The 25,235-nt window shown below is 37.4% G+C and overlaps 1 protein-coding gene across 1 annotated transcript; it reads left to right on the top strand.

Moving 5' to 3' along the window:
• The first annotated feature begins 20,554 nt into the window (after positions 1-20,554).
• Positions 20,555-24,248, top strand: LOC115688560 (NAC domain-containing protein 21/22-like). The gene is made up of 3 exons (XM_056307681.1): positions 20,555-20,889; positions 22,400-22,665; positions 23,510-24,248. The coding sequence occupies exons 1-3, from the start codon at positions 20,721-20,723 to the stop codon at positions 23,984-23,986; spliced, it is 912 nt and encodes a 303-aa protein (XP_056163656.1). The 5' UTR covers positions 20,555-20,720; the 3' UTR covers positions 23,987-24,248.
• Positions 24,249-25,235: the final 987 nt, after the last annotated feature.

Below are 25,235 nucleotides of genomic sequence, written 5' to 3'. Positions count from 1 at the left end.
AAGCACATCCCCATCACGTATCAGGACTTGATTTGGTGTATTGTGATTGGTTTGGTTCACGTTCCCATCTACGGCTCCAATTATTTCAATTGAAAAACCAAGCAATTTCAGGTGGTGGCATGGCATTCCACGTATGTGCCAAGCTGTGATGGTGTACTTTGATGTCGTGATATGGTGTGGGTCAGGAATTCTTTTGCCGAAATCCCTCACGTTTCTCGTAATTGGTAGTTATTGGAGCTGAATTCCCCCATGTGATGCTCATCACTATTCCCTGTTTGGCAAAAAAATCCTTCCTCGTCCCGTGCAAGAGTTCTTGGAAATTGTCTATACACGTTCTTCTCTTTTGGAGACCACTCCTCTCGTGACCTCCATGTCCAAAATCAAGATTTTCCATCTTTTTTGGAGATTTTCCCGTCCCAAAAGGCCAACAACATCATGAGAGACAAAAAAAACCTAAAGCACAGTTGCAATAATTACAGGTCCATCGGGCAAAGGCGATAAGTTCTTCTGTCCCCGAACCGTTTGTGGCTATTACTCCGTCGCCTTTGTTTAAGACGGGTTTTTATTCTGTCGTGTTTGGTACCAAAGGCGGTGAACAATACCGTTTATCAGGAAAAAGTGTCAAAAAAGTCCTAAACTTTTTGTATTTATATCAATTTAGTTGTAAACTTTTTTTTATGCCAATTCAGTTCTAAACCTTTTGCATTGGTGTCAATTTAGTCCTAAACTTTTTTTGGTACCAATTCAATCCTAGACCTTTTTTTTGTGACAATTCAGTTATAAACATTTTGCATTGGTGCCAATTCAGTCATAAACCTTTTTATCTTTATGCCAATTCTGGCCAAATTTTGCTGACGTGTACGCCGGCCGGTCACCGGCGCTGACGTGAACAACTTTTAATAATATTTGAATATTTTTTGAATATTTATTTATTTTTTTATTCTTTTCTTTTCTTTTCTTTTCTTTTCTTTTCTTTTTTCCCTCCCTCCTTCCTCCAGACGGTCGCCGGACCGGCGACTGGCCAAGCCTCGCCAGCCACTGGCAAGGCTCACCCTCGCCTGCGACGGCGAAGGCGAGCCTCACCATGGCTGGGCGAGGCATGACCTCGCCAGATCTGGCAAGGTCCAGCCTCGCCCAGCCATGGTGAGGGCGAGCCTTACCAGTGGCCGGTGAGGTCGCGCCAGTGGCCGGTCGCCAGTCCGGCGACCGGCTGGAGGAATGAGGGAAGGGAGGGAAAAAATAAATAAATATTAAAAATATTATTAAAAGTTGTCCACGTTAGCGCCGGTAATCAGCCGTCCGACATCCATGTCAGCAAAATCCGGCCAAAATTGACCGAAAGGACTAAATTGGCATAAAGACAAAAAGGTTTAGGACTGAATTGGCACCAATACAAAAGGTTTATGACTGAATTAACACCAAAAAAAGGTTTAGGACTAAATTGGCATCAATGCAAAAGGTTTAGGATTAAATTGGCATCAAAAAAATGTTTATGATTAAATTGGTATAAATGTAAAAGGTTTAGAATTTTTTGGCACTTTTCCCCCGTTTATCGCCTTGGAACACCAAAGGCAACAAAATAAGGTCATCTTACTCAAAAACAACAGAATTCACATTGATCGTCATAAATTGGCCAAAGGCAACAGCAATTTGTTGCGTTTGTCATGTTTATGGCGACGAAATTTTTTCATTCTGTCCCCTTTGGTCCCAAAGGCGACGAAAAATACCGTTTATCGCCTTTGAAAATCAAAGGCCATAAAATAAGGTCATCTTACCCAAATGCGACCAAAATTATTTCTTGTTGCATTACACTGGCCAAAAGGCAACAACAATTCGTTGCGTTTTTTATTTTTATTGTGACGAAAATCCGTCCCCTCCAGTCAAATTTTAGGCTAGATTGGCACCAAACATCGCTTATGGTAAATTTTGTCGCATTAGGTTTAATTTAATTTGATTATAATATTTTTAAATTATTGTAAATATTTGAAGATTAGATTGTAATGTTCAAAAATTCATAATTTCACTACATCAAATATGAATAAGCTTGACAAATAATTTCACAGTTTTTTTTTTGTGACCCAATGGTCTGGAAAAATCCGCCGCTTTTTATTTGTGGGACCAAAGGGTGGGATTTTTCTTGCTCATTTATTTTTGGGCCAACACGGTTTTTTTTTCATTTTTTCAAAATCTTTATTTTAAATTTCATACTGAAAAAACTAGTTATCTATATTATTAATTAACCAAATCCAATGATCATAAATCTTAAAATTTTGCAAAAAGTTCGATAAGCAACCAATGCATGTATTTAAAATACACTATAACCATACATAACACTATATGGACAAAATCACAATTTATGTTAATGAAGATTATTGGAAGGTAATTAATAATGTCTTACCTTTTAATTTGATAATTAGAATGCAATAATTCCAATGACAATACAAAATTTTCTTTTGCCTTCAATTATACTACATAATATTTATATATGATTTATTAATATATACCACATGTGCGGTATTAGTTGACAAAATAGAAATAAACATTCAATTACTATTGCAACCTGTAATAGCATTGTCATGTTTCTTTGTAATTAATCAAAAGCAATATTAATTAACTTACATTAACTAAGTTGATTAATTTATTAGAAAGATGTATATGTAAGAAATAGAAACATGACAGCAAACCTATGACCCGGTGTATTGTTTGAAGTTCATAATAAACTTGTAAATCTAGAGAAGAGAATTTTGTCAAATTAATGAATAAATTTTATACAATTGATTGCATTGGTTTCTAAATAAACTTTAAACTCTTTTGACTGACTTCTCATTGTTAAAAATGTACTTGTATTATACAAATTAATAGTTGTTCTGGCTTGACTTACCTGTCTTTGTAATTGGTTAAATCGTAACTAATAGCTCTTCATGTAATAACAGGGATGGGCATGGGAGGGTCACGATTGCAAACCACATTCCTTTCCAGCTCCAAGATCTTTGTGTACCAACAGTGCCTTCTCTCCATGCAGGGCAAGGTGGTCTCCATTTGTTGCTATGCGGGGCATTGCCCAGCAAAGGGATAAAAGAGACTTTGCTATATTATCTCACTTCTTGGAGTGATAAAAGGAAATACATGAAATAAGTTATATAAAAACATATTGAAGTAGTGGATGAATTAAGAAGGGAAATTATCCAAAAAGTACTAAGTCTACTGTACAGTGGCCAATTCAGTCTTAAACTTTTCACTTTCACCAATTAAGTCCTAAATCTATTGACGATTTGCCAGGTTTTGCTAGCATAATAGTCTTTGGGCCACTATGAGAATAACAGTATGTTTCAAGCCACAAATTCTTGAAGGAGTGGATCCCATAATAATTTATAATTATTTATTTTTAAAACTTTTTGTGGTCGAGAATATTATGTTAATCTCAAGATAGATTAAGGACTGCCACTTAATTATTTCTCATTTGCAAATGTAGTCCTTCCAGCCAAAATTGTCTGGAATACCTAATGTGGCCACTAGCCAACTTACGTGGCACGGCCGATGCTAACGTATATCATTTTAACCATTTTTCTTTTAAATTTTCTGATTTTTTTTCTTTTTTCAATATTCATCTTCTTGGAAGGGTCGGCGGGGTTCATTGGGGCCTCAACAATCGCCGGCCACAAGCGAGGGCCTGCACTCCCTTGTTGGCCCTGAGTGAGGGCCGCGAAGTCCTCTTTGGCTGCAACCAGATTTGGCCAACGAGGGTCACCAACCATGATCCAAGGCCCTAGCTACCCGTGCTAGCTTTCTAGGAAGATAAACAGTGAAAAAGAAAAGAAAAAAATAAAAATAAAAAACATTAAAAATTTAGAAAAGTAAAAAAAATTTGCAAAAATCATTTTCATTAGCATCGGCCATGCCACGTAAAACGACCGGTGGCCATATCAGCAATTTCCAACCAATTTTGGCCGAAAGGATTACTTTGGCATATTGTCAAAGGTAAATGAATCAAATTGAAATGTTTAGGACTGAATTGGCCGCCATATAATACTTTTAAGACTTTTTGGACAATTATCCCCAATAAAGAACACTAATTGGAGACAAAATAAGAACACCAGGAGTACTAAAGCTACTGATATTCATTACATTAACCTATTGAGTTACCTTGTATTAAAGTATTACCTCACATATTTCCTCCGAAATAACTCATTTCATTATCCACCGCTACTAATTGTTGTGATCGAACCATTCATGTGTACCTCTAAGTCTGGTCGAAAGTTTCTTGTTCACTTGAGCTCAGTATAGTGAAATCCAAGTGGTACCTGATCAATTCATTAACAAATGGAATGAAGTGTGGAGAAAGGAACTTGAAATCTTTTTAATCTTGTTAGGATGCGTAGCAGGATTTCTAAATCTTATCACGGAGAGATCTTAAGAAAGACCTCAAGCCTTGACTTTTACCGGGATCTATATTATCAATCAAAAGGGAAATTGGGCCACAGATGAAACCTAAAGGTGCAATCGAGTCCTAAATCTTTTAAATTATTCAATTAAGTCCTAAGATTTAATTGAAAAAAGAATGCAACCGATAAAGTTTACCATTTAGGCAATTTTTAAGTTACTTGTTTTAGATATTGTTCTTTGAAATGACTTAATTACACTTTTCGAGAAAAGGTTTAGGATTTAATTAAGGCAATTTATGACTTGATTATATTCCGTACATAAGTTTTAGGAATTCTAGTGTTTTTTTACCTCAATCAAAAGTTTAAACTGTCAAGTAATGAGCCAGAGAAGCATGTTAATTGCTCACTTCAACTCCAAATATATAATGTTTGACACCATCCAAATACAAAGCATAAAACTTGCATTGGCAGTGCATTACTAAAGTCCTAAAAAGAGCCCTAAAAACCAATCGTAACTCTTTCTACCTCTCCGTCTCCCTCTCTCTCTCTCTCTCTCTCTCTCTCTCTCTCTCTCTCTCTCCATCTCTATGTCTGTGTGGGCGTGCCACCCAGATTCAAGCCATGGCAGGCCAGATTTGGCTCCACCGTCGCTAACAAAGTCAAATCCGTCTCTGTTGCCTTTGGCAGAGCCAATTCTGACTGAAAAGCAGCAAATCTCAACATTTCATGAACCAAGATAGAGCCAACTAGCTCTGCAGAGAGAGAGAGACTGCGTGTGTGCGTGTTGAGGGGGAGAAAGGAGAGAGTACAAGGTAAGCGTCAAGTAGAGAGAGGCATTAGTGGTGCAATGACATCGAGTGACAATAGTGATGGCTAGGGTCTGTTTTGTAATGTTTCTATTTCTGGAAATAATTTATGTTTAGAAATGGTTTTTTCTATTTCTATTCCCTAAACGAGTTTCTAAGCAGAAGAACGCGTTTGGTAAATACATAAAATTCTATTCTCAGAGTAGAAAAGGAATAGAAATGTGTTTGGTACGACCCTAAAAATTTCTACTCCCAATTTTTTCATTTTATTATAAGAATGTCAGTGAAGAATTAGCAATTCATATTTGGATAAAATTGGACTAGAAATAGAATAAAAATATATTATGATATAGAATTGGATGACCTTAATACAATCATAAAGAAAATTACTCCTTATAAAGAAAAAAAAAATACCGAGTGGAGGTCGAGAAAATTGCAGTTTAGGATTTAGGATTTTAGGATTTAGGGTTAGGGGTTAGGGTTTTAAGATTTCGATTTTAGGGTTTAGGGTTTGGGGTTTTGGGTTTTAAGGTTTAGGATTGGGGTTTATTGTTTTAGGGTTTAGTTTTAGAGTTTCAGGTTTTGGGTTTAGTGTTTCGAGTTTGGGTTTAGTGGTTTAGAGTTTTAGGGATTCGGGTTTTGGGTTTGGGATTTGGGATTTGGGGTATAGGGTTTAGAGTTTAGGGTTTGGGGTTTATAGTTTAGAATTCAGGGTATTACAATTTAGCGTTTTAGGGCTTAGGGTTTGGAATTACAGTTTTAGGGTTTCAGGTTTGGAGTTTTGGGGTTTTAGGGTTTGGGTTTTGGGGTTTAAGGTTTTGAGTTTTTAATTTTAGTGTTATGGTTTTAGAGTTTGGGTATTGAGGTTTAGGATTTTGGGGTTTAGGGCCTAAGGGTTAAGGTTTAGGGTTTGGGGTTTAGTATGAGAATATCTTGTGAAAAAGAGAGAGCTGACCTTGTTTTTCTATTATTTCTCTTTTTGTTCCAGAATCAGGAAAGTATATATTTTTTACTTCTTATTTCTATTCTAAATCTATTCCCTGACAACTTTTCTATTTCGAGGAATAGAAAAATTAACTGACGTTACCAAACGGATTTCTGTTCTTTTTCTATTTTGGAGAACAAAAGAATTAGAAAATAGAGAAATATAAACATTACTGAACAAGCCCATGCAAACAATGGGAGAGGAGAGAGAAATGAGTTTGGATTAGCGATGAGTTATTCAAATTGCATAATAAGTTTTTTAGATGAATTTTACGTGAGGATAAATTAAAATTATCATCTTCTAGCCATATATCCGAGCAGCAGCGTACATGCCAGCAAATTCTCAAAAAAGAAATTGAGCAATTTTGATATTCTTCATATATTTTTGGGATAAGTGCATTGAAAGTCCTAAACTTGTTAGAGTCCTAAAACTTTCAAAAAGTGCAATAAAGTCCAAAAATTTATAATCAAAATGAAATTAAGTTTTAAAATTTTCAAAAGTGTAATCAAGTGTTGACAAGTTTTAGGACTTTTTGAAAGTTTTATAAATCAATTATACTTTTGTCCCAAATTTTAGAGCAATTATCCTATACCTATAATTTTTATAGGGAAACCAAACATTTCCTAATTTCCCACCTCCCTCTAGTCCCTCTCTGATGCATAGGTGGGGTCAAATTGCAATTGCGGCTCGATTGAATCAGCTTGGCATGCAACACCTTACCCCCCAAACTCGCTCCCCCTGTCATACACGCTTTCTCGCTCCTTTCTCCCCCCTTTCTCCCATCACTTTCACACTACCCCCTGCCCAAGCCTAGCAACGTCACACATGATTGCCCACGTGTCACATCCCACCCCGCCCTTCATTATTGTACCGTCTCTCTCCCTCTCTCTCTCTCTCTCTCTCTTCATTCATTTGCCACATTCCTAATTTTCTTTTCCTAATTATATTCTTTAAGCCCCGCTAATCATTCACCAACCCTTCCTTCCCCCGTCACTATATATCGTCTGCCTTTCAGCTTCGGCCGACATATAAAAAACAGAGAAAAACTGTAACTTCCTCTCTCTTCCTCTCTCTTTCTCTCCCTCTGTTCCTCCATTATTGGGTCGGAAAAGGAGAGAGGAGAAAGCTGCAGATGTTGCAGTAACATTTTCCCGGGAAAATTCTCTGCCTTTTTCCCAGGAAAATCCGGATCGTCCGATGGGATTTGCTTCAATTCAATTCAATGATGGTTCCCCCAATCAACATCCGCACCTCCGTGTCCAATGATGCTTGTGCTTGTAAAACACCATTTCCATGCTCACAAGTCATTCAAACGAATCTTCTGATATGGAAACCTTTTCTCCCGAAATTTATTACTTTGACAGGGACATAAAGTTAACTATTTTTTTTTTCGTCTGTGAATACGTCTGTCTGACCGATCATTTATTCGTTATGATTGCTATTATTATGCAGATCCGCTTTGACTGTGCTGTAATGCGAGATATTCCTTCTAGACGTGAAGGCGTGCTATACACATTGGAGATAAGGATGACGCAATTATTATAAATTTCATACGGCGCTCATTTAAATGCTCCAATTTTTAAAAGTGAAATATCTTTTAAAAATGATTAACTAGAGTGTTTTTACTTTTAATTGATCACTTGAGTGTCATAAATTTTAATAAACATTTATCACAAATGTTATGGCATATCGGATTTCTAACACATATGGTGAACATTTTTTTTAAAAATTATAATACTCAAGCGAATGTCGTCTGAAAGTTATAGCACTCAAATGATTCAATGAATATTTTTTGCACTCAAGTGAGTACCGTACGAAACTCATGGCATTTGTGATGTTCCTTTCCTCATTGCACTGTCATGCTTTGTATTTCGTGACGTGCTGAAATATTCTCCATCCAATCAAATTATGTTATTTCCTTAATTTCTTTTTTCATTTTAGAGGCAATATGAACGCAAAGTAACAAGCTTTCTCGCTTTTTGTGGCTAATTACTGCCTACCCACATCATCATTACAATCGTTCTCGAGGTTTTACCACTACGAGTTGCTAACTTTGTTAACAAAAGTGGAAGCACGATCCAAATCGAAGTGAGGAAGATCTTCGAGACACGTGTATACGTACACATTGTGAAATTGGTGACTTGCGAGTCCAAAAGTTCAAATACGTTCTGAGTCACGCTGAGTTGGTAAGGGGCCATCTGAATAACATTAAGTGCACCGCGTAATTAAGATAGACATTCCAAGAACATGCGTCCGTGTTTTCACCATCATTCTTGCCCCTTATGTTTGGAACCCGCGATAATTGCATTATTGTCGTTGATTTTTTAGGGGTTTCCAAAATTGGTATCCTATTCCTATGCACTCTTCTCCTCGCATGCTATGTCAACCTCAAACACATAAAGCTCACTTTTCTTCAACAAAATTAGGTAGTCGGAATTTATCGCGCGCCTAATAATCTTCTCTAGATGTGATAGACTGATAGTCCCTCGATACTTCACGAGCTACCCCTAGTTCTATTTTTTCTTCGTAATTCATTGGTTAGTCCATGAATTTAGAGAGAATACGGGAATAGAACGAGAGCTGATTGAAGAGAGGAAAAGATTATTGGTTCCGCATACCTGAATTATATTGATCGTATTTGAAACCCTTTTCGATGAATGCTTGAAAGAACCAATTTAATAATGAATATAATTCAGAGTTTGACCCAAAAGAACTACTTTTTTTTTTTGGTAAGGACCCAAAAGAACTACTTTTGTCTCCTTTTATAAAAAAAAAAATCGAAAAAATTTGGCCGACTACCCATAGATGTATTCCAAGAAAAAATGGAGAGAGGCATACAAAGATTATTGCGGAAAAGTACCAAAAATGTCATAAAGCTATTGCATTTGATCAGTCTTAAACCTTTCAATAGGACCAACTTAGTCCTAAATCTTTTCACATTGGTACCAATCAATCTATCCGGCCAATTTAGGCCGGAAATTGCTGACATGGATGCAAGTCATCCTACGTGTCACGGTCAGCGTTGACGTAGATAATTTTCTGTTTTTTTAATTTCTTTTTCTCTTTCTTCTTTTTTTTTTCTTTCCTTTCTTTTTTTTCCCCAACTGTGGGACGGCGGCCTCGCCCAGACCTTGCTTGTTGCCCGACGAGGGCCGCGATGCCCTCTCCCAGACAAGGTGAGGGTCGCCGATCCTTATCTGCGGCCGGCGATGGTCGGCGGCCCAATGTGAAAAAGAAGAAAATATTAAAAAATTCTTAAAATATATTTAAAATTTTGTAAAATTTGTCCACGTCAACGCAGTAGTGCCATGTAGGATGGCTGGCGTTCACGTCGTCAATTTCAAGTCTAAATTGATCGGATAAACTAAATCGGTACTAATGTGAAAAGGTTTATGACTAAATTAGTCCAATTGAAAGGTTTAGCATTGAATTGGTATCAATGCAATAGGTTTAGGACTTTTATGATACTTTTCCCAAGAATATTGTGATATAATGATCACAAATTAAATAATTTAATGTAAAAAAGTGAGTGGCAAAACAAAAGGCATAATACCCTAAAAAAACGCCAACTATAGATCCAGTCCCAATTTCACCCTAATTTTTTTTGTCCCTTAAAAAATATCCAACTTTAGATGTAGTCTCAATTCTACTCTAAACTTCTTTTTATCCCATAAAAAAAACCTCCAACTTTAGATTCAGTCTCAATTTTACCCTAAACTTTTTTTGTCTCGTAAAAAACCATCAACTTTTACTTGCGTTCCAAATATGCCATTGTTAACCCTCGGTCCAAAATTTCTTGACCGAGAGATGAAAAACTCCCGAGCGCAAGCTTTTCAAGGTCCCGAGTGCAAGCTCTCTGATTGCGAGAGATGGAAGACTCTTGAGCACTAGAGATTGAATACTGATCACAAAATCGAAGATCCCTGAGCAAGATGGAAGGAATACTCTCATAAAAGTAAGAGCATACGAGGATGGCCAACCATAATTGCTCTAATTTTTACCTAAATTTCATATCCAAAAAGATATTGTTTGGGTTGACATGGAAATTCATGTAAAATTCATCTCCAAAAGACGTCTTCTTGGATCTGAAATTTGGAGAAAAACTAGAACGATGACATGGAAATGCCACATCACTAAAGGCAATTTTGGACGAAGTGTTAACAGGGGCAGACATGGGACTCAAGTAAAAGTTGGTGAGTATTTACGAAACAAAAAAAAAATTATAATAGAATTGGAACTGAACTTAAAGTTGGTCGTTTTTATGAGACATAAAAAAATTTTAGAATGGAATTGAGACTGGACTTAAAGTTAAGGGTTTTTTCATAAGATGAAAAAAGTTTAGGATAAAATTGGGATCAGAGCTAAAGTTGAGGGTTTTTTTAGGGTGTTAGGCCCAAAACAAAATAAAAAAGTTATCTTTGGATGTTTGCCTTCAATTATTAAGAAACACAAAACAAAAGAAAAAAAAATAAAAGCTAGAAAGGTCGATTGAAAAAAATATAAAAAAGAGAGAATTTACAAGATATTGTATCTAACCTATCAATCCATAAATCATTGGTAAAATTTCAAATAAGGACCTGAAGTGCTCTCATTTTATCAAATAAGGGCTTGAAGCGAACCTTATGTCAAATAAGGATCTGAAGTGCCTTCATTATCTTAAATAAGGACCTGAGTGAACCTTGTCTCAAATAAGGATTTGAAATGACTATCTCAGTCTAAAAAAGGGGCGTAACCTTACCAAAGTCGAGGGCATGTTCGTCTTTTAATTTTTTTCTTTCTTTTCTTTTGTGTTTTTTCCATAAAAAAACAACTAAAAAATTTTAAAAAGAAAGAAAAAAAAAGGGGGATGGCCAACCCTCCTAGCCCTCCCCTTGTTTTTTTTTTAATTTTTTTTAAATTTAATTTAATTAAAAATTATATATAAAAAAATTTGGACGAAAATACCCTTGATCGGTTGGAAAATTTGGCCGACCAGCGAGCCGGCGGGGTGGGGCCTTTATTTGAAACTGTTATAACTACTTCAAACCCTTATTTGAGAAAAAGATAGCACTTCATGTCCTTATTTGACACAAGGTCCATTTCAGGCTCTTATTTGAAAAAATGAGAGCACTTCGGGTCCTTATTTGGAATTTTCCCTAAATCATTGTTCAATGCATGACTCTCCATGACTCTAAAAAACTCAAGCCATTGATTATGAGTTAATTAAAAGAAGGAAAAATTTTGCTTTCATCTCTGAATTTACGCACTTTTTCCAATCAAATTCTTGACCTTCAATTTTTCTAATCAAAGTTTTGAACTTGCATAAATTTTCTATTGAACCATGTCAAGGTATAATGTGGAGAAGATTTTTCCTCCCTAGACAAACGATCATGCAAAATAAACCGTAATTTTGGCCTCTGTGGACAAGCCACACCGTGGAAAATCTATTTCCCACGTCATCCTCTAACATGGCGTGACTTTGCATAGGCTCGAAGTAGCTGGAATCAAAGCTGGCTCAACTTGATTAAAAAATTACGCAGGTGTAAGGATTTTTAAAGATTGAGTTAATACCACAAAAAATCCCAAATTGGTACATTTATAGAAAAAATACCCAAAATTAATTTTTGGACCACCAAAAACTCCAAATCGGTATATTTGTGACAAACTTACTCTCCGTTAAATTGGATTAATACCACGAAGAATCACAAATTGGTAAATTTGTGAAAAACAAAGGGGTAAAACCCTAAACTAGCATATTCGTCAATTGCCACATGTCATCCAACTTAGTAATTTGACGGTAAAATTTAATGGAAACTAACAGAGAGTAAATTTATCACAAATATACCAGTTTGGGATTTTTTGTGGTATAAATCCTAAAAGATTTGATCAGGAAATGTGTGTAAGTTCAAGGACGAGAGTAGAATCTCTCCTTTGAAAAACTAATTGATCTAGCCATGATTAATTATTATGTAATGCGAGATTATTTCTGTTGTTAACTTAGACACGTATACACGTTAATAGTTATTTTATTCCCGATAATTTCATTGAAGATAGAGATACTCTATTATTAAGAGTCTAAGTTACATCTTAAATTTATTCTCTTTAAATAGTTTGCGTATTTGGAATCAAGAATCTAGATTATATTAGTGGTCTGCCCTAGGAATCAATTAAGGTTGTTACTCTAATATTAGTTGTGGATTAGGTTATGTCGGAAAATCGACCTTCACTATACTTAGGTAGTCATAATGTCTTGCTAGAGACCGCTTATAACTTGTGGGCCAAAAATGGTTTTGAGCACACTGCTAATGTTTAGTGAACCTACAGGATCGCACACAATAGCGAACTGAGTTAATATTTTGTGTGTGCCGGAATCTACTTAAAATAAGAAGTAAATTTTAATTTATTCTCCTATTCAACTTATCTACGCGGTCGTGCACGTTATGAGATAACGATTAAACGTACGATTTAAGGTGGACAGTTTGGCGGGCCCAAATCGCCCGGCCCCACTTCTTTTAATTCGCATAGATAATGAGGCTATATATATATAGCGTGTGGGTGACGAAAAACCCTAAGAGAAAAAAAAACGCCTCCAAGAGAATACGAAGAGAATCGTTCTCTGTTCAGAGATCTTTGAGAGAGTCTCGAAGATCAAAGGCGATCAGGAAAAAGAAGTCCAAGATCTTTAGCTAGCGCTTGGATCGTTGGAGACTTCCGTTTGTGTGTGTGGATACCGGTAAATGTGCAACACTTGGGCCGCTAATCTAGACATAATCGATTATCAATTTACCTTCGATCTGCAAAAAGGTACGTGTCGAACTTCTGTTTAGATTTCAATATACGCATGGATCCTATCTAGGGTTTCGGTTTATAAATTCCGCTGCGTTTTTAGCACTTGAGGAACCCTACAGATTAAACCATATCACCGAAGTGCCCTTATACTTTGTAAGAATCATGCACACTCTCTATTCTTCGCATCGTTGCTCGTCGCCGGAACCTTGGCCGAAGTCGCCATCATCACCGATTGATGAGACTGCAGAAACCCTCTTGCGTCACCTTGCTCCCCCTCTTCTCTCTTGGGTGTGTGAAACGTGAGATCAGCGAAACGGAGGTCGCAAACTTTTGATCACCTGCACGTACGTGCGTGGGGAGAGAGAGAGAGCGCGAACTGGTGGTGGCTGCGCACCAGTGAGGGTTGGGGCGACGGTAGCAGGTGGCTGTGGTGAGCTTCAGCAGGTTATGGTTGGGAAGAAGAAAGAGAGTAAAAGAACAGGGAAAAAGGGGAAAGAACAGATCAATTTTCAGCACTTAATTAAAGGCACAATAACAGTTTTAGGAAATTTCGTGCGCTTGAATCTTAAAACTATTTTGTTTATTTTAAGCTTTGTTTGTTTCGCGAAAAACATGGTTCGCCTAGGAAAATAAGTTAACGGAAAATCTATACTTAAATCTAGGAAAATAATTTCCCTTTTGCAAAATCGGAAATCATTTTTCGAATTATGACTAGGTATTGGCGTTTGTACTCGAAACTCTATGCTTGCCCACATAAATGCCAATGCTGGTTCTGGATCCCAGCGTCCAGGACTAGGTCTCTGGCACCCGGGCCCGAGACCTCGGTACTCGTGCCCAAAAACCTGGGCCTGCGTCGGGTTCATCGAGGCTGAGCTTGGGACTCTGGAGTCTAGGCTCGAGCCCTCGACGCCTGCACCCAGGTCCATCAAGGCCGGGCCCAAACCCCGATGCCTACGCTCAGGTCCATTAAGGCTGCGCCCAAGACCTAGGTGCCCGTGCCTCGATCCTCGACACCTGGGTTTGGGTCCAACTGGACCCGGGACTTTAGTACCCGTGCCCACTTCCCCAACTGCCCATGTGCAAATTACTAGCGCCTGAATAGTATATGTCCAGATAGGAAAATCAAATCAGATTTTCCATACCAAACAATAGTAAATATTTTACAGTTCGTTTTCAGGTTTCAGCCAAATATCGGACAGTATTGTTCTTCTTGGAAAATATTTTCCAAGAATGTCACATTTTCTGCAAAACAAACGAAACTTTGGTTATAAAACTTGCAGTTTTGATTCACTTGAGTCCTCCCGCAATTAAAATGAGCAAAGTTAACAAAAGGAGTCAAATATATTGAAATTGCAAGTTTTAAACTTAAATTCACGATATGGAAGTTTCATAATTCGGGTGCGTGAAAGCTATAAAAAATCGTCTCGAATTTGTATTTGAATCCGCCCCTAAAACTTTTCATGAACCCAATTTGTTTTTATTGATTCATAGGTAAGTAAAATGTTGTCTTTCTAGGAAACCGTTACTTTATAAAAGATATGTTAAACAATATGGGTTGATTAAACGGATTATGTTGATGATGCACGCCTTCATCTTATCTTGCATAAAGCAATAGACAGAAATTTCCTTCAAAAGTGAGATTCGCTCAGCAATGAGACATGGCACCCATCTCAGCTTAGATTGCCACATTTTCCCGAAAGGAATCTGAAAGTGAATGGCATACTTTTCTTGAAAAGTAATAGAGGTGCCCACATGGATTTCAGGCTAAAAACATGACGAAAAAAATTAAAATCAATTACCATCTTAATTAAACGGAATTGAAAGCCTGTGTCCTTGAATGCGGTAACACCCGGATTGACTCTCTCTCTCTCTCTCTCTCTCTCTCTCTCTCTCTCTCTCTCTCTCGATAATTTGTATCTGGGAATGAGTAACTCTATATATTTCATTACCCATAACGTGAATCTTAATGGTGAGCATAGAGGACTGCCCGAACCAGGAATGGCCCAGACCGGACCGGTTCTAGACAGTCCTAGAGGGTGCCAGTCCGATTCCAAGTAATTTTCAGTCCGATTCTAGATTTCATGATGGGAACCAGACCAAACTAATTATATATATTTTAATTTTTAAAATTTCTTAAAGAACATAATCTAAAGTTTAGATCTTTTCCTTCCTCGAGCCTCTCGAGTCATCTCCTCTCACACCTCGCTTATTCCAGATGATGAAGCAAATCTTTCTTTCTTTCATATTGCTGCACCGATTCATCCAACTTGCTTCTTTTGTCTCTTGCTTCTTTCTTTATTTTACTTTCTTTCTTTTCCTGCAAAGATTCACCGATTTTACCTCCCTCACTTACTCGCACCTTCCTTAAATTTGTGAGTCCGTCGTTTATAGAAAAGAATCCACCGAATTCTCCTCCTTTTTTCGAGCTTGCCCCTACAATCACGGCCCCATCATCTCTCAACCTTCTTCGCAAATCTTAGACAAAATCCCAGTTTCGAATTGCGACATGGATTGACAATTCAATTAATCCAAAACTTTCGGTCAAGATATGTGAATTCACTGATTCCATTAGACCGCTCGAGAACCGGACCAGATAGGTCGGTCGGATCCCGTCCCGTCCCCGGTTCAGGTGGTCCAGTTCCCGGTTCCTGAGTGGAATCAAACCGGACCGGGAATCGATCATCTCTAGTGAATCTATTTAATGTTTTGAAATTGATTTGTTTCCAGATGTAATAGGTTAGGGGTCTGTCAAGAAGAAGTGAGAGGAGGAGAAAATCTTATTAACAGTGATATAAATTAAGGCAATTTTGTTAATTAACTGAAATCACAACAAAGAAACAACATAAAACACTTTAAAAAACATTCTTGTCAACATGCTGTGACGTCTTAGGATATAATCCTCGACACGATCCATCTTTTTGTACATCTTTCCCGCAATTATTAAGTATGTTGTCATCGCATCGCATGCTACACTCAAGCTCTTAATATACCAAGTGGACTATAGGTGGACTCCACGTATCTGGCTCCATTTGTACAGTCTATGCTCTCTTGGGGGATGCAATTGGCGCACTCTAGAAGTACTTGATAATTTGAGATGATACAGGCTCCATTGTTTCGCAAAAAATGTGACATTTTTTAAAAAAAAATTTCTAGGAAAATGACTAATTTCCGGTGTTTGACTAAAACATGAAAATGAACTAAAATTTATTTTTCGTCATTTGATAAAGAAAATCTGATGTGATTTTCCTAAATAGACATACACTATTCGGGTATAGAGAACCAAGGTCCTGCCTCGATGGACCTCGACCTGGGTGCTAGGGATCCAGGCATGAGCACCGGGGTCTCAGGCCTAGCCTCTGTAGACTCAGGCCGAGGTGCAAGGGAGTCGAGCAAGGGTACTGGGTCCTAGGCCGGCCTCTGTGAACCTGGGTCAGGGCACCAAGGTCGTGAGCATGAGCTTTGGTGTCTCAAGCCTAACCTCTATGTGGACCTAAGCTTGAGCCCGGGCACAGGGGTTCATAGGCCAACCTCTTTTGACTTGGGCTTGGCCTCAATGGAACCTCAATGGAACCCCAATGGACTCGACCCCAGCCTCTAGACTTAGGTTCGTGGCCAAGAGCCCGGAAACAAGCTTTGGGGTTCTCTTGCCCAAACGCAAAGTTTTTGGTCCAAGTGCCAATATCCAATCATTTTTGGAAAATAATTTTCAATTTTTTAAAGAGGAAGTTATTTTCCTGAATTTAAGTATAGGTTTTCCGTTGACTCATTTTCCTATTTTCTTAACCGATCCAAACATCAGAAAGTGAGGAAAATGTTTTCCTAAAAAAAGTTTTTCACGAAACAAATGGAGCTTTAGAGTTTTATCGTGTGCAGATACGATCACATAATAAACCCTAGCTCATTGTGCAATCACAAAAACATTAATTACTCACAAATGAGTAATGCTGAGTTGTTTAGATGACATATATACTTTTGACCAGCCTAAAATGGTGCTTACATATAACAACACCTATATGAATAACCCTCTTTGCATATGTTTTAATTGTTAGGGAACAGACGTATATCAATTTAACGTGCAATTTCACTCTCTCCAATTCGCCTAACTAAGGTGATAAATTTTTCTCATCATAGAAAAACCAATCCTCGCTGAAAATTGAATTTGCATTGACAATGTGGAGATCGTGTAAATCTCATTGCAATAGTCAAATAGATAAAGCGACTAAGTTTGTACCTCAACAACGGTAAGATCTCATAAGTGATCTAATGACAGAAAGTTTTAAGGCTGATATCATTCCTAGAGGATATTAAGTTGTTGTACTACCTTTAATCAAGTTGAGGAGGTGGACCAAGTCAAATATAATATAAAATGGCTTCTCAAAATAGAATCAAGGGTGTTTTCTAGGCAGTTGTTAAGCATATTCATTAGGAGTGTTTAAATTTTTAAAGTGTTATTGTCTACGACACGAGAATCAATGTATTGATAGTTGAGGTGTCTTTCTATGATTGCTTAACAGTTGCTCCGGTAGCATTCATCCATTAATAGAATTCTCCATAATTCCTCTTAGAATAGAATTGGATGCAGGCATAATTTGAAAGATAATGTTCAATAATTATTAAAACACGTCACTAAAATCATGCGATAGCCATCTATACATCAAGGCCCATAACTTATGGAAGTGATCAAATAACAAAAACGACACCAGAGAGAGAGAGAGAGAGAGAGAGAGAGAGAGAGAGAGAGAGAGAGAGAAAAGAATATCAAGCCGTCACTCATTCTCCAACATCATCCACGGCAGCTGATAACGGCAAAATAAATAAATAAATAAACAAATAAATAAATGAAAGAAAAGAAAAGAAAATGCAACCCTAACCCTTTCAAACCATCAATCATTATGAAGAAAATTCGCTTTCATGGGATTGGGCTGTACGTTAATCATTTCATTTCGTTTCATTCTTTTTTCTCGATTATTATCGCATTCGTCACCTTCCGATTACGTGTAGCCTTGCTCACATTGCCATAGCTGGTCTTCCGGCGCGTTAAACTCCCGCGTATGATGGGTTAACTTTTTCCATCGCTATCTTGCAGAAAAAAATTTATTCTCATCATCAATTTCATGGTAAGAACCGAGTCATTTCTCTCTCTCTCTCTCTCTCTCTCGCTCTCTTGTTTGTATGTGTGTGTGAGTGTGAATCTTGATCTATATGTAATATAGTGTCAACTTGATCAAGAACCATCCAAGACTCAAACCCAGGCCAAACGAAATCATGATCTCTAGTTTCTTAATTAAAAACTTGGATAAACCGGAGCAGAGCTCAAAGTAAAATGCACAAATTTAATTCATCTCAACCCTAATTTCAGTGATTTTGAAGCTCTCTCTCTCCCTCTCTCTCTCTCTGAATCTTGATCTATAGGTAGTATAGTGTCAACTTGATCAAGAACCATCCAAGACTCAAACCCCAAGCCAAACGAAAGAAAACTGAAAGAATCGTGACTCATACATGCACGTACCGTATGCTGCTTCTGTTATTAAGTAATTGTTTTCAACTTGACGTACTGTAATTATTATTTAGTTTATACGCGTGACCCAGAAAGAAAAAAGAAAGGCCACTGCAACTTTTGTTAGGTCCCTTTAGCACTATCAGATTCATAACATCCATTCGTGCAAAATATACTAATTGATCAACAGCTACAGCATATACTATATCCTTATATCCATGTCATTCCCAGAAATAAAGGCAGAATCTAAGAGAAGAAGGCATACTGTTCTAGCGACTGCGTACGATAGCTACATGTTTCCAAATTCCATAATGCACATCTGTCTACAAAACGATGTGAAAAGGATACGACGTCCGCAGGGGCCACCAACCTAGCAGCTATATAGCTCCGTGTCGATCCTCCTTGAAATAGAAAGAATACGTAATTGGCTCCTTAATTATTTAGAGCAAAGTTAGATCATGTGGTTATTTCTGTCGCGCTCATATATGCTGAAGGACTCAGCTCCAATTATTTCCCCGACTATGTATTGTTCTGATTATAGAGACCCCAGTCGGGTCATCATCCTTAGTATATGTGTCCTAATTATTATCATGAGATGATACATAGGGTGACAACCATACTTTTGTCCATATTTCCATTATTATTGCATCCGAGACAGTAGTCACTACCAATGAAACTGAACACCCTAGAGAGAGAGAGAGAGAGAGAGAGAGAGAGAGAGAGAGTATAGATCATAAGGTGGACCCGGAGATGGGTGATCGAAGAGGATGGTTGCGCCTTAACATCAGACTGATTCGATTATCCTTGTGTGATTGAAAAATTGAGCTGACGTGGGGTTATTCTAATTCCATCATATTATAATCGCTTCTATTTTTACAGCTTACAAGATGATTTGTTTCCGTTAATGGTCGTTCATGTCGCAGCTCAGATCAAATGGTTCACGTGCCTCAGGTCCATATTCTTTTGGACGAACGTGTTGTCGAAGAGAAGATGGGCCCCCCCCCCATCATAAGAATGGCCCGACAAATTTGATTATCAAATCCACGTATTGTGATGTATGTTTCATCACGGACTTACTTAGAAACTAATAACCAATTTTTTAATTCTGATTTGGCTTAATAAAGACACCAACTTCATATACGTACGACAACAATGTAAATGTGCTAGCAGATTTTCCTCCAATAGAATAAGAAGCAGCCACTTCAATCCCTTACAAGATTCAAGTGTTGGCCAACTTTTTTCTATTATTTTTCTTGTTTTCAGCTGGGGACGCTATCCAAAAGATTGATTATATCTTGCTTGATAAAGATAAAAATGGAAAAATAAAATAGTACTGAGGACCACTAAGGTTTAACATGTGAGATCCAATAGGTGCTATTGGATTTTTCCTTGCTCAAGCATGTGATTCTTTGAGAGAATATGTTAGGAAGCGGCACATCATCGGTTTGAGCACTTCTAGTGTTTTTGGTGGGTTTGGACGTGTTTAAACGTAGCAACAAACATTCATGTACATGCTCTTTCATTTGTACATTGATTTTCTTGCATGGATATAAGTTAACAACAGCAAAAAGAATAAGAGGGTTGAAAAGAAGAAGCTGATCCAACACTCGAACTTATCTAAGTACGTTTAGAGAAGCTAATCGCATACATTATTACAAGCTTGTTTGCTGATCAGAGAAGGGGAAAGAAAGAACAGTAAAATCATGCAAGATATTTTGGAATTTTGCATGCTGCCAGCGAATTATCGTCCACAGAAAATCAATGTTATTTTATGGCACTTGAAAAGATAATGAGATCATAATTTTTTTGGGATAATATAACCGATAATCAACTACGTAGATGAAAAGGAGTATTTTGGAAGGTTTCTCGATAAAAATTGGGCTTGGCTTTTGTACATTGGTTGCATCAATTGCACCACTGAACAGTGCCCTCTCTGTCTCTCTCTCTCTCTCTCTCTCTAGAGAGAGATTTCTTGTGACTTTGGTTTTTCTTGTGACTTCATGCCCCAATTAAAAATAAATAAAGAAATGCTCTCTCGATAGAATAATGTGCAAAATTTCTTATAGGCAAAGGCATGCACCGTCGGCCTTGCAGTATAAAAAGGCAATCGCTTTGTGGTCTTTAGAATATTTCCAAATCCCAAGAACCAAAAGAAGGAGAAACTTCCCCTCCCTCATAGCTTCCTTATTATTTTTACGATCGTCATCCCCATCCTCCTCATCATCATCTGCAATCACCAAATTCGTACCCACAAAAGAAAAGTGAGGATTTAGTCGGAAGAAATGGGGTTGAGAGACATTGGAGCAACACTGCCTCCTGGGTTTAGGTTTTACCCAAGTGATGAGGAGTTGGTGTGTCATTATCTGTTCAAGAAGATCGCCAATGAGCAGAGCTTGAAGGGCACTTTGGTCGAGGTTGACTTGCACACTTGTGAGCCATGGCAGCTTCCCGGTACTTCTTTCTTATCTTGTTTTTCGTATTAGTTCCTTCTCTTATTTCTTTCTATTGTCGTTTATTGTTTCCTTAGACGGGATAAGCTCGAGACATGCATGCATGTGCTTGGTTTCATGGCCTCTGAAATTTTAAGCCCAACTTGTCTGTGTTTCTTGGTTTTTGCGCTGACACACACACAACCTCACCCCAGAGAGAGAGAGAGAGAGAGAGAGAGAGAGAGAGAGAGAGAGAGAGAGAGAGAGAGAGAGAGAGATTGTTTTGTTTCTGAGGATGGTTGGATTTGGACCCATAAATATTATTGGTCACTATAGCAATTCAACCTGTTTTGCTGCTTCATTATTAACTTTCTGTTCTTGGATGCGAAGGAACTATTGAATTGCTTATCTCTTTTTTGTTTGCCAGAACCACACACACACACACACACACACACACACACACACACACACACAACATACTTGAACGCAAACAGAAAAGAAGAAAAGAAACATGTACGCTAGACAGTATGTATGTCTTAGTATTCTCTCTTTTTGCTAGGGTATACATCTTAGTATCTTACTCCTATGGCAAATTGTTTTTCTTACTGTCATCTTTCTTTAGCATCTTTAGGCACTGCCTTTTAGAGGGCTAATTGGGGAGATACGCATATACACAACATATCTATATCGATATACTTGTATATTATTACCGTAATCATGAACTATAATATGTTATTCGACACGAAACACTAGGAAAATGTCAAAAGTATCTGGATATATCGTCATGTAGAAGAATAATTGGTTGCTTCCTGATTTTTTTCGAACTTACCATGAAATCACCGTAAGACACGGTAGTTATGGTACTAGATGTCTGAAAGACCTGCTTGGTTTTCTTCTTTCTTTTTTCTTTTTCTTGCGTCTCCTTTATTCAGCCCAAGCTTCTGGTTTACAAAACAGAGAAAAAGGAGCCACAAAGGTCAACAACTTTTAGAAAAGTTGTCGAGAAAAAGTAATTCTTTCTAAAGCATCAACAGGCCACTTGAACTTGTAACCCAAGATTCATCTCCTGCCTAGTGTTAATTAACATCTTCCAAAACAGTTGCCACCTTATTATAGAGCTTTAAAAGTTCAATTATATAGAAAGAGCTTGTCTCTTGAGTATATTGTTTATCAATTTTTCACATATGGAGCATATTTTCGTCTTTAATATGGTCCTAAATTAACCTGCACTTAATAAATCATATGCAAAATGAAGACATGGGGTTACCGACATCGACTATGATCAAAGCATGGTTACTATGAGTTTACGCAAATCCAATCTTAATATCGTGGCTAATTATATTATATGATTGCATTAGGTAATAACCTTGATTATCTAGGATGGAAAGGATAGAAATTCGGTAAGATCAATTAAAAGCTTTTCGATTTTGGTTCTTGTATTAGTCATTTGTACAAAATTACGGTTTCATTTTGAGAGCACCTATTTCTTTGTGGATGATGTGTTACTGTGTACTTGTGATGTGGCCCAACAGATGTGGCCAAGCTCAATGCCAGCGAGTGGTACTTCTTCAGCTTTCGCGACCGCAAGTACGCGACCGGGTTCCGAACCAATCGTGCCACGACATCGGGATACTGGAAAGCTACAGGGAAGGATCGAACGGTGCACGATCCGGCAACACGCGAAATCGTGGGGATGAGGAAGACGTTGGTGTTCTACAGGAACCGAGCTCCGAATGGGATCAAAACGGGGTGGATCATGCATGAGTTCCGCTTGGAGACTCCACACATGCCTCCTAAGGTGCAAAAGACTCTCCTTTGTTTTTTCTTCTTTGATTGTTGGACTTTTACTGTTATGCCTGCTTGAGCGAATGAAAATGTTTTACACCAGCACCGCTCATAAGATTCGATTTCATTTTCAATTCGTCGTACATAAATCCTAAAATCAAGGGTGTGTGTTGGAAATTTCTAGTGGTCATCCATCGGCCTAATACAAAAACATTTTCGTTTCCTTATTTCCATTGTTCTCATTGTGGTTCCGGTGCTTTCAAGTTACGCATATAAGAGAGAGAGAGAGAGAGAGAGAGAGAGAGAGAGAGAGAGAGAGAGAGAGAGAGAGAGAGAGAGAGAGAGAGAGAGAGAGATCGGCGAAGACAAGATTGAGGTTGACAATTCGAGAAATGAAAACATCGTGTTCTCTAAATAGGAAACTAACCTTAGACATTCTCTCATTGATTCCCCACTTACGTTGTTACACACGAGAGAGAGAGAGAGAGAGAGAGTTATTCCCAGGAAAGTAGCAGGAAATTGCCCCTCTTGTCCATCTTTTTGGTCTCCCTACTGGTCACATGATCATGTCTCAGGGAAGTTATTGCTTGAATCTACCTTAGAGGGATAACCGTAGTTGATAATAGTCAAAACATTTGGACAGTGCGATCGATGCATCCAGAACTAGTCGAACCGAATAAAATTCGAATACCTTTTTGTTCTTGAAAAAAATATAAGTTTCTCTTTCTTTATCAAGTAATGATTGTCTATATATGCCTATGACATAGCGACATAAATCAATAACTCTTGTTAAAATTTGTGTCACCCCTGTTCCAAATGAGAATCCTCACATATCTTCTGATATATATGATACACAGGAGGATTGGGTACTGTGCAGAGTGTTTCACAGAAGCAAGGCAGAGGGCAGCGACAAACTAAGCCCACCCTACATGTTTGAGGCACCTTCCACCACCGCAATCAATATTGCACCTTCTCTCAAATCTCCTCCAAATGACCCAACCACAACCATGCCTTATCATCATCATCAGCATCACTCTTATCACGCAACACTCACCTCATCACTATCCTCAAGCTCAACCCACCACCATGACCATCACCACAACCACAATTCAAATTCTCTCCATCTTCTTCACTACCCAAATAACGTTCAAGAAAGAAACATGCCCCCGGCCTCCAATATGATGTCGGACATCGACTCCAAGTTTGTCGACGATGACTACGGCTTCCTTTGGGACGCCAACCTAGAAGAGAGTAGCATCTGCGATGGGGTTTCCTCGAACCTAGGCAGAGAGGACGTGAGATTTGAAATGGATAATAGTGTGGTTTTCCTATAATTTAGGCTACAAAAGAAAAATTAAGAAAAAGTGTACACCCATTTCTCGCGTGTGATGTTATGGTCTTAATCGTGCTTGTTTAATTACACATTAGGAGAGAGAGAGAGAGAGAGAGAGAGAGAGAGAGAGAGAGAGCTTGTGCTAGGTTTGGTAGGTTTGTTTGTTCTCCCTTACATATAAAATACACAGCATATGGAATATTGTAAATAAATTATGTAAAGTCAAATTCTTTATGAGTGATGGACAAAATTTCCCTGTTCTTTACTTGTCGATCACGGGATTTGACGCGACTCTTTGAACTTTACTTTGGCAACGATAAGGGTCATCCTATAAACTTCTGTGCGCCAAACATTCATTACTTATTAATTAGCCGGTGCTTTAAGCGCACATGTCTACGCACATATGTTTGAATTGTTAGCAATCCATTAATATAAAAGCTGATGCAAGAGATATGATTAGATTTATATTATGGTAAAATTCTATAATTTTGTTGAAGAATATCGTAACTTTACACATTAATACGTCACAGAAAAGATGCTACGATGTTATGCTTCCTAAGCACGTAAAACATAAATAAATAAAAATTAGCACACGATACTGGACGTTGTGTTTGAAATAAGTCTAAACAAAAAGTAGAAAATAAACCTAAACAAAACATGAATTATCCATGTTTCACTATATTGCAATTTAACCTACTTTTATTTTAAGGTTTTATTGCAAGTTTGAGATAAATAATTTTTTCCGTACTGCTAAAGTAACATGAGTTATTTACTCTGTCAAATTTCCTCAGAATTAATAGTAATAAACTAATGACGTTGTGTTATAAGTTAGGTATAATTTATTGGAAATTATTTATTATTCAAACTAAGTGAATTTATTTGTTCAATATAATATATTTTTACTGCACTAAATCAAATTACCCAAATAAAATCGATTATACTTTAATTAGAAATATATTTATCAATAACATATATATTGAGATTGGGATTTCTTCAGTTAATGGTATGAGCTAATACTTCCGATTATAAATGAATGTTTTACTTTTTTGTATTTTACTTTGATAAATATTTATATTTTTAAGTATTTATATAATTACTTTTATTCTAAGATATATAACTAAATAAGAAATATTATTCATTTAAGAAATCGTCTACACTAGAAAGTATAGTGAATTTTTTTCAATCAAGTGGAACTGATGTAAGGAAATAGGATATATTTTAAATCCCATATTGTACACTTTCAAATGATA

The sequence above is a fragment of the Syzygium oleosum genome, unplaced genomic scaffold (genome assembly GCF_021117445.2).
Source record: "Syzygium oleosum isolate NSW1041296 unplaced genomic scaffold, Sole_v2.1 Sole_v2.58, whole genome shotgun sequence".
Classification (NCBI taxonomy): Eukaryota; Viridiplantae; Streptophyta; class Magnoliopsida; order Myrtales; family Myrtaceae; genus Syzygium; species Syzygium oleosum.
Note: the sequence above shows the minus strand (reverse complement) of the source record. Positions and strands in the feature narration are given on the sequence as shown.

What these genes read in the sequence shown, in the direction of transcription:
- LOC115688560 (XM_056307681.1), top strand. Translation starts at nt 20,721, where the DNA reads ATGGGGTTGAGAGACATTGGAGCAACACTGCCTCCTGGGTTTAGGTTT. An exon ending in TGAGCCATGGCAGCTTCCCG is followed by an intron (nt 20,890 to 22,399) that starts GTACTTCTTTCT and finishes GTGGCCCAACAG; the next exon opens with ATGTGGCCAAGCTCAATGCC. An exon ending in CTCCACACATGCCTCCTAAG is followed by an intron (nt 22,666 to 23,509) that starts GTGCAAAAGACT and finishes TATGATACACAG; the next exon opens with GAGGATTGGGTACTGTGCAG.